We start from the raw sequence: 15,066 nt of genomic DNA on the forward strand, positions 1-15,066 counted from the left end.
CCTGTATTAGGACACAGCGCCACCTGCTGGCCTCTCTTCACAAGCGCAGGCTCTCCCTGGACTGAAATTGTTCTTAGGACACAGCTCCACCTGCTGGACTCGCTTCACAAGCGCAGCCGGTACTGCAATTATTATTAGGACACAGCGCCACCTGCTGGCCTCGCTTCACAAGCGCAGCCTGTACTGCAATTGTTATTGTGACACAGCTCCACCTGCTGGCCTCGCTTCACAAGCGCAGCCTGTACTGCAATTGTTATTAGGACACAGCGCCACCTGCTGGCCTCGCTTCACAAGCGCAGCCTGTACAGCAATTGTTATTTGGACACAGCGCCACCTGCTGGCCTTGCTTCACAAGCGCAGGCTCCCCCCTGTACCGCTATTGTTATTAGGACACAGCGCCACCTGCTGTCTAGTCAGCGCGCGCACAGCTCGATAGCATCTGCAATCAGCCCTGCGAGGAGCGCCGAGTCATCGATGGCTGTCATGTCTGCAGACTGGTGAGCACGTTGCTGGTGGTGGGGTCACTCTGTGTTGTCGCTTTATCCTTTATATTTATTGATCAGCTCTGGATACTCGGAGGGAGGCTGGTTTCTACCCCCCTGAGTGCCCAGAAGGGGCTGTTCCTGGTATTATTGGAGGTACAGCTGACTCTTCTCCTAGAAATGTAATTGCCATGGGTGCCATCTGCTGAGATTTGTCCCTGGGCTGGTTTCTGCTCCGGTGTACCGCTGACCATTCCTTTACTGGGTGCAGTTACGTCCCCGGGTTCTATAATTAAAGTTATAAGTAATGCCTGAAATATGAGACTGTCAGAGCTTCGGCTTCTCTATTTACATGCATGTATGTCATAGGGAGCAGCTGGGGGTACCGCTGGATGTATTGCGGGTGCATCACGTGATTTTTATAAAAAAAAAATGTAACCTTTGTCCTTCTCTTACAGAATTGATCACCCCCCAACTCGCTGACATGTCTGAGGTTGACGCCGCTGCGGACATCCTAACGGAGGTCAGCCTGGATGACCCGGTCCCCAGTGATGTGGACCCTTTTGAGAGCCGTCTGGTCACTATCGGGGCCACGGTGCCTACAGGGTTCGAATTCACGGCAGCAGCGGAAGTGGAGGAGAAGCTGGGGTGCCAGTGCAAGATCAGCAAAGATCGGGGCAAGATCTACTTCCAAATCGGGATGGATGGCTTGGCCCAGGTGAGAGGATGAGTAGCGGTGCTGGGGATCCGCGTCAGGCTCTGTGGTGTTCTTCGTGCTGGAGTTCATGTCGGGCTCTGTGCCGGGGATCCGTGTCGGGCTCGGTGCTGGGTAAGGATGAGCTTGGGCGTGTTCGCACACTCCACGTGCGGAGCCCGCCAAGAAGTCGGCACGGTGTTGCGCTAATCACAGGCAGTGAAACACTGCCCTATGTCTGCAGCCACACGTCGGGAAAATGTCTCCCTGCCTGTGATAAGTGCAGCGCCGTGCCGACTTCCTGTCGGGTTCTGCACGTGGAGTGTGCGGACACGCCCGAGCTCATCCTTAGTGCCGGGATCCGTGTGGTGTTCTCCGTGCTGGAGTTCATGCTGGGCTCTGTACCGGGATCCACGTCGGGCTCTGTGCCGGGATCCACGTCGGGCTCTGTGGTGTTCTCGATGCTGGAGTTCATGTCGGGCTCGGTGCCGGGGATCCGTGTCGGGCTCGGTGCCGGGGATCCGTGTCGGGCTCGGTGCCGGGGATCCGTGTCGGGCTCAGTGGTATTCTCCATGCTGGAGTTCATGCTGGGCTCTGTGTTGGGCTCGGTGCCGGGGATCCGTGTCGGGCTCAGTGGTATTCTCCATGCTGGAGTTCATGCTGGGCTCTGTGTTGGGCTCGGTGCCGGGGATCCGTGTCGGGCTCAGTGGTATTCTCCATGCTGGAGTTCATGCTGGGCTCTGTGTTGGGCTCGGTGCCGGGGATCTCTGTCAGGCTCTGTGGTGTTCTCTGTGCTGGAGTTCATGTCGGGCTCTGTGCCAGGGATCCGTGTCGGGCTCTGTGCCGGGGATCCGTGTCGGGCTCTGTGCCGGGGATCCGTGTCGGGCTCGGTGCCGGGGGGATCCGTGTCGGGCTCGGTGCCGGGGGGATCCGTGTCGGGCTCGGTGCCGGGGGGATCCGTGTCGGGCTCGGTGCCGGGGGGATCCGTGTCGGGCTCGGTGCCGGGGGGATCCGTGTCGGGCTCGGTGCCGGGGGGATCCGTGTCGGGCTCGGTGCCGGGGGGATCCGTGTCGGGCTCGGTGCCGGGGGGATCCGTGTCGGGCTCGGTGCCGGGGGGATCCGTGTCGGGCTCGGTGCCGGGGGGATCCGTGTCGGGCTCAGTGGTATTCTCCATGCTGGAGTTCATGCTGGGCTCTGTGTAGGGCTCGGTGCCGGGGGTCTGTGTCAGGCTCTGTGGTGTTCTCGATGCTGGACGCGGTGCCAGGGATGCGTGTCGGGCTCTGTGGTGTTCCCCATGCTGAAATTCATGGTGGGATCCATGTTGGGCTCTGTGCCGGAGATTGGTGTCGGTATTCATGCTGGGCTCAGTGCTGCGCTGAGTGGTGGCGGTAGAAGGGCTGGCCGCATATTTATATCTTTATATATGACACATTCCAGAATGTTGAATGCCACTAATTGCGGTCATTTTCCACTGTAGACACACTAGATGTGTCTGTCTTGATACATGTACCCCAATGAGGGGAATTTACCACGACTGGAGCAACCAATCGGCTTCAGCTTGTTCAGTTAAGCTTTGAAAATGAAAGCTAGAAGCTGATTGGCTGCCATGTATAGCTGCTTCATATTCTTTCTGCTACAGTTTGAGTAAATTCCCCTCAATGAATCAGTGTATTGTTTTATTATTTTTACTATTTTATTCATATAAAATATCCCCTTTGTAACCCCAATGAGCTCCAATTAACTCCTTCCTCCTCTTCTCCCCTTAACTATGTAACAAATAAAACCGGTTCATACGCCAATTGCTTGTACATCAGCATTTACCTGCGCATGCGTATACAGCACTTTTCTGATCCCAAAAATGGCACATTTGGAGAGAAGTAATTGCAGCATTGTCATTTACCTGAACATGGTCACGTACAGCTGTTCGTTTGTATTGGCTGCTGTATACGGCATGTGCAGCTCCCCCTGGTGCCTGATAGTGTCAGGGATTTTATGCCCCAGGCCCCCAGCACACAGGAGGCATCCATGTGAATGTGGCCTTTTTTGACAGCAGCAGCTTCTACAGCTGCTGCATTTACACAGTAACTCCCAGCTGCCATTTTGACAGCCGGAACTTGCTTGAAAATGCAAGAGGGAAGCAGCAGAAGGTCCGAAGGCTGTATTGCGCACATCCTGTGTACTTCCATGAAGTATTTTGTGTGTGTGTGTGTGGCGTATTCAGTGTCCACAAATAGTTAAAGGAAGCCACTACTGAGGTAGGCAATCATTGCAGACATCCATCTGAAAATGCCAGCTACCTGGCTGTGTGTGGCCCCCCGCTGCTTCCTGAGTCACAGAACCAGAACAAGCCTACAGATATCTTTCTTTTATATTTCAGGTTCATCTTCTGAGGTCGGTGGACAACCTGTTTGTTATAGTTCAGGAATTTTCGGATTTCCCCTTCAAGGAATCGAAGGTCAGTGAAGCTCTGATCCTATGGAGCTAACTATCTAATAGAAGTTTTTTTTATTACTACCGCTACTTTTATAATGGTGACGTTTTTGTAATGTCTGGGTAGGAAGCTGCTCTGGAGGATTTTAAGGAACTGGCCTCAAAGCTGCCCTGGGAGAAAGCCTTGAGGACCTGGGATCTGAACAACAACCTAAAAAAGAAGAAAAGGAAAAAAAAAACAGACAAGGAGCGGAAACCGCAAACGGCGCCCCCTGCTGCTGCTGATGCACCCGAGGAAAGCACGAAGACTGATAAAGAGATGGTGGTGCCTCCTGCAGCACAGGAGGAGTCCAGCAGCGTAGACCGACAGGTGGTGGATAGCTCAGAGGCTTCAGCTGAAGATCTCAGTCCTGAGGCCTCCTTAGAAGACAGCACGGCAGGCGGAGGTGGGGATAGCGCCAGCGCAGGCACCGGCAACATCTTGAAATTCCGTGTCACCTGTAACCGAGCCGGAGACAAGCACAGCTTTACGTCCAACGATGCCGCCAGGGATTTCGGTGGAGCCGTACAGGATCACTTCCAGTGGAAGGCTGACATGACCAACTTTGATGTGGAGGTGTGTGTATGGTGGCCACCATCTTGTGCTGTGAACTAGCATTAGTAACCTTTTTCATTTTTAAAGTAACAAACCTGAAGTAGCTTGTCCACATTGAACAAACACTGGGTAGTACCGATTGGCCAACACTTCGGTACTTCTTGCTAATGTTGACTTATCTGCCTCCTCCTTTTGGCTATTAAAGAAACCCATCGAAATTTGGCAATAGGAATGTGTGGGGTGCGGGAGGGGGTTGGTGCCTTACTCTTATACCTGTGGGTAGTTCTTCAATGATCTCCAGAGTGTTTTCGGTCTTCAAAAAAGAGTGCAAAGTCGGAGCTGCTTGCTTTCAGATCCTACTCTCTGAATGAAACTATCAACCTGGCCGTGTAAAGAGAGAAAGGGGAGGAGTCATTCAGTTCTGTGTATAAATTACAGCTTGAGATATGGGGTCCGGCTCCTGATCATGTGACAACCAATCACAGTGATCACATGATTGTGCTGACCTGGCCCCCCAGGAACAATAGCCCAGCTGAGGTTTCTGTGCATAGAATGTGCTCACTGCATGATCCCAGCACAATGACTGAACTATCGAAGACCGCGTCTAGTCTCTAGTACTGATCAGGAGCCAGTGGGTCCAGCTCCCAATCACGTGACAGCCAATCAGTGGTCACATGATTGGGACGACCTTGCAGGCCCCCCAGGAACATTAGCCCAGCTGAGGTTTCTGTGCATAGAATGTGCTTATTGTTCACTCCCAGCACAGTGACTGAGCTGTCAGATAGCTCCCGGTTCCTAGTACTGATCAGGAGCCAGTGGCTCTGCCTCCTGATCTTGTGACCACAGTGACAACCAATCACAATTATCAAATGATCAGGCAGATATTCCGGCTCCCGGGTATAATAGCCCATTTATATAGTGATGCTGGGCTAGTCTTTTTGTTTTCAGCAGAGGAGAAATGGAAACTCTGGTAAAATGAGAAAAGTAGCCTATAGCTCCACCTACTGGCCTAAAATGGAAATACAAGATTCTCATATTTACCTGACACATTTCAGAATTGATTTCTATATCCCTAAGCATTATGAATATTTACACAAAACCTATTATATATATATTCCCTTTTAAATGCATCCTCACCTTCAAAAATACTCTACGACATTTGCAACCAAAACAAATAGAGGGGAGGGGACTTTGCTTGTCCGTCTTATGTTCTGTTTTATGTTCTCCCTCCAGGTTCTCCTGAACATCAGTTATAATGAAATGTTGGTGGGAATCGCACTGACGGAGGAGAGCCTACACCGGAGAAACATCACGCACTTCGGGCCCACCACGCTGCGCTCCACACTGGCCTATGGCATGCTCAGGTGGTCTCCAAACTCCTTTTATCCACAGTTTATAATGAGAGCAATATCCTCTTACCTGACCGCTGTTTACTTTCTTCTTCAGACTCTGCGACCTGGAGCCGTCAGATATCATTGTCGATCCGATGTGTGGGACGGGAGCCATCCCTATAGAGGTAACTTCCCATCAGTGGGCCTCATTTATCAAGTGACAGCATGAAGTCTTCCTTTAATGCCCATTTGTAGTCTCATGCCTTTTTATCTCTTTATTCCCCTCTCCCTCCCCTCCCCCCGTATTTTATGATTTGGGATTAAGTTTTGCTTAGAAATTCTTTAAAATATCTTTTTCTCTGAGAATGCTGCTTCCTGCTCTCCTGCTCCAGTGCTCTGTGTTGGCAGAGCTGAGTAATGGCCACGCCCTCTCATCACAGACTTGTGTTGCAAGAGAACGTTAGAACTGTTTAGACACACCCACCTGTGTGCCTGACCAGAGGGGGCGTGTCTGACCAGAGGGGGCGTGCCTAATCAGTTCTGAGTAGGAGGGAGAGCTTTGAAATATCTTTTTCTGAGAATGCTGCTTCCTGCCCTCCTGCTCTAGTGCTCTGTCTTGACAGAGCTGAGTAATGGCCACGCCCCCTCATCACCAGTGCCTTCCCACAGACTTGTTTTGCAAGAGAACTTTTAGAACTGTTTAGACAGACCCACCTGTGTGCCTGGCCAGAATTGTAACAAAATTGTACCCCCTTCAGCTCTGTAGATACTTCATAGATAAGGCCAGGCTATTGCAGCAAGCTTTACCCCACTGATGGCTTTTCTTCTCTTTTAGGGTGTGAGTGAGTGGTCCTCCTGTTTCTTTGTCGCTGGTGACAACAGCCGCAACGCAGTGAACAGAGCGGCTAGCAACATCTGTTCCCTGCTGAAGAAAAGGTGAGCATTGCATAAATTAGAGGGGCGGAAACAAGGAAGGTAAAATATATGCAGATTAAACTTTTCGTTTTAAAGACACCACTGCATGCACTTTGTGTATAACTGATCTTTTCTTTTTAACACAGCGCCACCCAGGGGCTGCCAATAGATACTGCACAGTGGGACATCTCCAGACTGCCGCTGAGGACGGGAAGTGTGGATGTCATCATTACAGACATGCCTTTTGGAAAGAGGTGAGGGTCTCCCAACAGGAGAGAAATTAGAAGCAGAGAGACTAAGGCTCCATTCACAACAATGTGGGGGTTTTTTTTCAGCTTTTTGCAGAAACGCAGGATGTTATTTTTAACATGGGTTCCTATGGAACATGTTCACATCATTTGGAAAGGGTCAAGGACTTTTTCAAATACAAAATGCTGTTTTTTTTTATTTTTTTTGGTTCAATAGACTTCACCGGAGAAGCAACAGAAAAGCATGCAGTGTGTTTTTACCGTGATTTTTCAGCAATTTGCATTTTTAACCGCTTCCATACCGGGCCGATTCTGGCATTCCTCTCCTACATGTAAAAACATAATTTTTTTTTGCTAGAAAATTACTCAGAGCCCCCAAATATAAAAATATGTGTGTGTATGTGTGTATATATATATATATATATATATATATATATATGAATGACAATTTTTCACATAATATAAATCATTTCATCACCTAGCACAGATATATATAAAAACATTTTTTTTATAAAAAAAAAAATATAATATATATATATATATATATATATATATTTTTTTTTTTTATAAAAAAAAATGTTTTTATATATATCTGTGCTAGGTGATAAAATGATTTACATTATGTGAAACATTGTCAATTAATGACCTGCAGCTAAGCACTTATAACCCAGATATAGGACACAAAGTAAAATTGCAAAAGATAAAGTGCAACGCTAGGTTTAAGCACAAAATGTCCCTGTGCATGAAAACATGTATGAAATAAATGACACAGTATTATAAAAGTGCAATATGAACATAAATTCAAATACAGTGCAAATGTGATCAATTGTGTTATATGCAACCAAAATATTTATTTTTAGTGCAATCCTATGCAACAATGCAGAATGACCATATGTTTATGGTCATATTGCACTTTTTTTTTTTTTTTTTTTTAATACTGTGTCATTTATTTCATACACAGGGTAATTTTGTGCTTAAACCTAGCTTTGCACTCTTTTCCAAATTCATTTTTTTACCAGAGACCCTAAGGAATAAAATGGTGGTCATTGCAATTTTTTATGTCACACAGTATTTGCGCAGCAATTTTTCAAACGCAATTTATTTTAGGGAAAAAACACTTTCATGAATTAAAGTTAGCCTAGTTTTTTATATATATATATATATATATATATATATATATATATATATATATATATATATATATATATATATATATATATATATATATATATATATATATATATATATATATATATATATATATATATATATGTATATGTGAAACATGATGTTACACAGAGTAAATAGATCCCTAACATGTCACTCTTTAAAATTGTACACGCTTGTGGAATGACGCCAAACTTCAGTACTTAAAAAAATTTCCATAGGCCACGCTTTCAGTTTTTTACAGAGGACAGTTACAGAAGAGGTCTTGCGCTGAAATGATTGCTCACGCTCTAACGTTCGTGGCGATACCTCATGTGTGGGGTGTTTGATTTTGTTTAGTTTTGTTTTTTTAAATATTATTTTTACACTTTCCCTTTTACATATTATTTAATTTTTAATCACTTTTATTCATATTACAAGGAATGTAAACATCCTTTGTAATAGGGCATGACCGGTCCTCTTTACAGAGAGATCGGGGTCTATAAGTCCCCACATTTCACCTCCTAGGCTGGAAAGCCTTAGATCAATAAAAAAAAACAATCTCGGCTTCCCAGCCAAAAAATTACAGTGTTTTACATCTGCCGAGGGGAGGAAGTGACGTCATAACGTCGCATCTAGTCCAGCCCCCGAAGGTCACAGGGATGTCCGGGACCTTTTGGTCCTTGGTCAGCTCTATGGTAAAGGGCTGCCTCCGGTCAATTCATTCTCTGGCTCACGAATCGCACGGGAAAGCCGGTAGAAGCACAGGAGGGTGGCAGGAAGGGGGAGGTCCCCTCCTGATGCGTGTAAAAACAATCAAGCGGCTCTCCATCAGCCTCCGAGCACTGTGGCATGCTGGGTGGCGCTGGAGGGTTGAGTGCTTTCTGGGGGCACTGTTGGAAGTTGGGGGGGACTGTGGAGGGCTGGAGGCTCTGTAGGATGCTGCGTGGGGCTGTGGGAGATTGGAGGCACTGTGTGGGTTGAGGGCTCTCTGGGGGCACTGTTGGATGTTGGGATGACTATGGAGGGCTGGAGGCTCTACAGCAGGCTTCCAGGCACTGTGGCATGCAAGTTGGTGCTGTGGGAGGTTGGGGACACTATGGAGGGCTGGAGGCTCTGCGACAGGCTTCTGGGCACGCTGATTGGTTCTGTGGGAGATTGGGGGCACTGTGTGGGTTGAGGGCTCTCTGAGGATATTGTGTGGGTTGAGGGCTCTCTGAGGATATTGTGTGGGTTGAGGGCTCTCTGAGGATACTGTGTGGGTTGAGGGCTCTCAGGGTACACTGTTGGAAGTTGGGGGGGACTATGGAGGGCTGGAGGCTCTGCGGTAGGCTTCGGGGGACTAGCATACTGGGTGGCGCTGTGGGAGATTGGGGGCACTGTGTGGGTTGAGGGCTCTCCGGGGACACTGTGGGCCACTATGGTAGCTAGGAGGCACTATGGGAGGTTGGAGGATCTTCCACTAGGAGAAGGGAGGCCATGGCTCGGTAGTTGGGAACCACTGGTCTAAACCTCTGTATCCCTCCCTGGAATCTATATTTTCATACATCATGGCATCTTGTAGTATTTTTACTGTAGATAGTCAAGCTTCGTCATCTCTAGTTGCCTTATTCTCAGTTGTATTTTCACAGAATTGGGTCAAAGAAGAAGAACTGGGACCTGTACCCCGCCTGCCTCCAGGAGATGAGTCGGGTGTGCCGGGCCGGCACTGGAAGAGCGGTTCTTCTGACCCATGATAGGAAATGCTTCATTAAGGTGAATATTTACATTGTTTGGTCATTTTGAATAAAGGACAGCTGAACCTTTTGGTACAAGTTCTCCTTTTGAAGGACGCCCCCTTCTCACAGAGTGCAGCCACCTGGTCCTGTACTTACCTCTGTCCAATCTGTACTGTGCAGCCCTGCCCACAGCTGCATGGCCTTCCTTCTAAAAGTCTCCCCGCCGGGTCCTCTTTATTCTGTGCACGCTCACTGTGGCCCAATTCATTCCTTGGGGACCCGTACTTATGGAAGCCTGTACTGGACCTTACAGTTCATTTTCTTTAAAGATAAGCCACAGCCTAAGTAAAAACAAATAAAACCGTCCCCTGCAAGCAGCTATGTGGGACTCTTACTCTTTGTGTGAAAGCAGTGATCTCTCTGCAGAGGTCAGGTGCCCCGCCCCCCCCCCCCCCCGCTAAGTCAGATCTAGGGCTTCCCGATCAGAAGGGAGTGAGAGGTTTGCGGAGTTCAGAGGTGCTGTATATGTCTGACTCAGTAGAGACATTTATGACCTCTGCAGGGAGACCACTGCTTTTAGATAGGGAACAAGGGTCCTTCCTTGCAGTATGCTGGCAGGGGACAGGGACAGCCTCTTCTAATCTGTGGCTTCTTTAGAATGAAAACAAACTGACTTTTTTTTGCGGGATCTGGAACGTGTATGTGTATGTATATGTATATGTGTATATGTGTATATATATATATATATATATATATATATATATATATATATATATATATATATATATATATATATATATATATATATATATATATATATATATATATATATATATATATATAAATATATTTTTTTACTCAACTGGACTTTAGGAATTGGACTTATTTTTTTGTAGCCTTGAGAATCCAGATAGGTGCGCTTTATTTCCTATTTGCCTTTCATTTCCAGGCTCTGGCCAGAGCGGGGCACCTGTGGAGGAAGATGCACACAGTCTGGGTTAATATTGGAGGACTCCACGCCGGCGTTTACCTCCTCAAGAGAACCGCCCTCGATGTGGCCGACTCGTCCAATGAGAGGCTGGAGGAGAACCATCCCCTGAGCCCCGCCCAGTCGCCGGCCAAGGAGGATTGATGTCTCCCTCCGCACACTCCGACAACGGGTCTCAATAAGCACTGAAATCGTTCGACTGCACTTAGCTGATACCACATACTACTGGATGATTGTCCCCGATGCCAGGGTGACACCACGTTACTACTCCATTCTTCATGGTGCCATTCAGCTTTATACTGTAGGATCTCGGTGAGCGTAGTAGCAGCAATGTTGAGAATTAAAGTGTATGTGCAGCCAAAACTTTTTTTCACTTTTGTATATAGTAGGGAATGGGTAAATCCCCTATTGGCTTTTTTTTTTTTCTGTGTTCCGTAAGGGTGATTTCACTACACTTCCTGTTTGAGGGGTCCAGCAGGAAGTAGGAGGCTTTCTCTCCAAAGGGGATATTCCCTATAAGGCATGGGGTCTCAAACTGGTGGCCCCTCCATCTGTTGCAAAACTACATCATGCCTCTGCTTGTGGGAGTCCTGCTTGGAACGGTCAGCCATGCAATGCCTCATGATGGGACTTGTAGTTTTGCATTAGCTGGAGGGCCGCCAGTTTGTGACCCCCGCTGTAAGGGCAAGTTCACAATTGCTTTGATCCCTGAAAAGCAATTTGCATTCGGATCGCTGTTTAAAGAGCATTTGACAGGCGTTAAAGGATGCATTGTATCCCCGCTTTGGAGCCTATTTTACCCCTGGAGTCCCACACACAGTTACAGGGCGTGTGCAGAGTGGCCCCATTCACTTGAATGGGTTGCTTTGGACGGGTGTTACACTTTTGCTTTAACAGAGGTTCTAACCCTACTCTACCCAAAATTAAAATCAAGTTTTTGGCCTTACATATTTTTTTAAGTAAATGGTGGGGGCCGGCATAACATACTGAACGGCTTCTTACCCAGTTTGCACATTACAAGTCATTGTCGATTCCTCCCCCCCCGGGAGGCCCAGGTAGCTGTGATCAGCCCAAGTCTTGGGTCAAATAAGTAGATAGAATTGGGCAAGCTAGCTGATGGACTCCCTTTTCATTGGAATGGGAAGTTAGCCAAAGTACAAAGCATTGGAGAGATGGGAGCAACGAACGTCCGTCACGTATGGTTTAGCAATTAGAGAACCCTATTTGTAGTGATGGTCAGTTACTGACCTGCAGGGAGGTAGGTGTTCAAGGTATCCTCAGTGCCATATATTGCTCTTCATTGGTTTAGTACGGTTTTTATTTTATGCAGCTATACCCTCGGTGTCACACTCCTTTTCCTCTGCTGACCTTCTCCTTTAAGTTAACTGTTACCGTAGTCATGTGCTGTTTTATTGGATCTTTAAAGTGTACCTGTCAGTTCTATGTGGTTAAAGCAGAATTCCGGGTATGGACATTTTTATATACAGTTACATTGGCCCAGCTTGGACCAGCTATCTATATACCACACCTATTGGACTCTTCTAGAACAGGGGGTCCTCAACCCCCAGGACACAGACCAGTGCCCCGGTTTGTGGGCCTTTGGGGGGCCGGGGGTGGGCAGCAGGCACCAGATCCCCTTCCCACTCTGTGGTGACCTTACCTATGGAAAGGAAGGGGGAGAAGAAGAGGAGAGCCAGGGCCAGCCCCAAGGTGACAGGCTCCCATGCCTACACCCTTCGAAGGTGACAAGTTGCCCCAACACGCAACCCCCCCCCCCAATGGAGGTGACAGTCTGCACAAACCATTCCCCCCTCCCCCCCAGATCTGGTTGCAGCCCCCTGGTGAGGTAACCTTCCCAGTAGGTAAGCGCCTACATCACCAGTGCCTCTCTTGTAAGCAGGAAGCCAATCATAGTTGGAACTTTTTTTTTTTTTTTTAAACAAATGCTGCAGCCTTAATTAATTTCACAAAGTTTTTTCAGAAAGGGTGATTAGAATGGAAGACAACGATTTGTCCAGTTTGGGATTACAGGTTCACTTAAGGGCCGCCATTTTGCAATGCTCGGCCAATTCCAGTGATTTTCTATTACGGCGGATCCTCTCTCCGGCTGGTCCCACCAGTGTGAGTATAGGGAGCAGCTCAGTGCCCGTCCTGTTGATCTCGGCTCCCATATGACAGGTCCACTTTAAACACAGCAGCCAACAATTTTAGTTTTAGGTTTTTGGGACACTAGATGTTTAAAAGAAAAAAAAAAACGGAAGGAAAGTTCTATATTTGTATCGTTCTTTATTTGAAATAAAGTTCTGCAAGCCACACGTGTTGTCATTATTTTCTTACTGACTTTCTCTATTCATCGACCAACAAGACAAATAGATGTCATTTGATTTATATATTGCTGTCTTTAGTGGGGGGTACAGGAAACATACACAATAGTGACTTCACCAATCCCACCCAGCAGATCCAGCGAGGTCCTGCTGAGGTCCATTTTTCTGCAATTGCTGCTCGGGTCCCGTACCGCCATGTTTCTCAGCCCCCCCCCATGATGTCATCGGAAGGCTGCCCCTAAACCTGGAAGAGCTGACTGCCTCCCCCGATGATGTCACCGGGGAACATTATGTGCTGCGCCACTAGGCCCCTCCCCTTCCTCCATCAGTGAATGGAACGACTAGTGCCCCCGGTGCCTCCTGGGATATCCCTGGGGGCACTGATGTCATCTGTCTAGACGAGGAAGGAGAATGGGGGGGGGGGGGGGGGCTGAAACCTATTGCTTAAAAAAAAAAAAAAATTGTATTTGTGTGGTGGGAGGGGCATGCTGAATGGGCTGAAATCCAATGAATGAAATGGGTGGGCCAGGGTTAGATGAGGCTGAAGGTCCTCCAGCCAGGGATGTCAGTGTTAGGAGGGGGGAGGGGACTTCTTTAAAAAAAAAAAAAGAATAGTTAGGTTTAGTGCCCGTTCACACAGGGGCGACGCGACTTGCAGCGCGACTCACAGACGCGACCTGCACACGACTTCAGCGGCGACTTGCAAAATGACTTCTGTATAGAAGTCAATGCAAGTCGCCTGAAGTCGCCCCGAAAATACTACAGGAACCTTTTTCTAAGTCGGAGCGACTTGAGTCGCTCCTATTAGAACGGTTCCATAGTACAGAACGGAGCGCGACTTGTCAGGCGGCTAAGTCGCCTGACAAGTCGCGGTAGTGTGAACGGGCACTTAGGCTGGAATTGGATACAATGTATTCTTATATTGATCTTTTGTTTCCTTTTAATAAAATGAATGTGACAGGAAACTGATGTATAAATGCAATGAGCTGATGAATGGAGGCAGCAGCAGGACACGGGAATATCCGTCCCGGGTGGAGCGTCCCATTATCATACATGTACTGCATGTAATGAGCTGCATAATGTCTTCTAGGGAAGTTGTGGATCATACAGAATTATCATCCAGAGCTGCGCAGTGATTCCACGCCCCAAATCAACACAGGAAATGGAATAATGCGATTATGTCACGCCACTGTAATTAGTGTCTGGCGGGGACGCCTTGCAGCGAGATAATGAGGCGGATAGTAAATACGACATTGTGGTGTTTTGTGATTATAATGAGGGTTACATAACCATTTCCTCCCTGTACACTATGAGCGTTACTTCAGAGCTTTTTGAGAATTAGACAGCCAATCAGAGCAGTGCAGATCCGTCACATCAGAAGTCTCTCATCACATTGGAAATCCCCCCCCATCACATCAGAGGTTCTCCCGTCATATCAGAGATCCCCCATCACATCAGAGGTCCTCCTGTCAGAGATCCCCCCCCCATCACATCAGAGGTCCTCCCGCCAGAGATCCCCCCCATCACATCAGAGGTCCTCCCGTCAGAGATCCTCCCCCATCACATCGGAGATCCCCCCCCCCATCACATCAGAGGTCCTCCCGTCAGAGATCCTCCCCCATCACATCAGAGGTCCTCCCGTCAGAGATCCCCCCCCATCACATCAGAGGTCCTCCCGTCAGAGATCCCCCCCGACACATCAGAGGTCCTCCCGCCAGAGATCCCCCCCATCACATCAGAGGTCCTCCCGTCAGAGATCCTCCCCCATCACATCGGAGATCCCCCCCCCCATCACATCAGAGGTCCTCCCGTCAGAGATCCTCCCCCATCACATCAGAGGTCCTCCCGTCAGAGATTCCCCCCCCCATCACATCAGAGGTTCTCCCGTCATATCAGAGATCCCCCATCACATCAGAGGTCCTCCTGTCAGAGATCCCCCCCCCCATCACATCAGAGGTCCTCCCATCAGAGATCCCCCCCATCACATCAGAGGTCCTCGCATCAGAGATCCTCCCCCCCCATCACATCAAAGGTCCTCCCGTCAGAGATCCCCCCCGACACATCAGAGGTCCTCCCGCCAGAGATCCCCCCCCATCACATCAGAGATCCTCCCCCATCACATTGGAGATCCCCCCCCCATCACATCAGAGGTCCTCCCGTCAGAGATCCTCCCCCATCACATCAGAGGTCCTCCC

At 48.3% G+C, this 15,066-nt stretch overlaps 1 protein-coding gene across 1 annotated transcript; it reads left to right on the forward strand.

Moving 5' to 3' along the window:
- The first annotated feature begins 358 nt into the window (after window positions 1-358).
- Window positions 359-12,860, forward strand: THUMPD3 (THUMP domain 3 tRNA guanosine methyltransferase). The gene is made up of 10 exons (XM_077451581.1): window positions 359-497; window positions 941-1,200; window positions 3,554-3,631; window positions 3,734-4,222; window positions 5,435-5,565; window positions 5,648-5,717; window positions 6,368-6,468; window positions 6,594-6,701; window positions 9,473-9,596; window positions 10,509-12,860. Exons 2-10 carry the CDS (start codon window positions 967-969, stop codon window positions 10,689-10,691), a joined length of 1,518 nt encoding a protein of 505 aa, XP_077307707.1. The 5' UTR covers window positions 359-497; window positions 941-966; the 3' UTR covers window positions 10,692-12,860.
- Window positions 12,861-15,066: the final 2,206 nt, after the last annotated feature.

This window comes from Lithobates pipiens, unplaced genomic scaffold (genome assembly GCF_037356315.1).
Source record: "Lithobates pipiens isolate NorthernLeopardFrog02 unplaced genomic scaffold, aLitPip1_a1.2 Scaffold_23, whole genome shotgun sequence".
Classification (NCBI taxonomy): domain Eukaryota; kingdom Metazoa; phylum Chordata; class Amphibia; order Anura; family Ranidae; genus Lithobates; species Lithobates pipiens.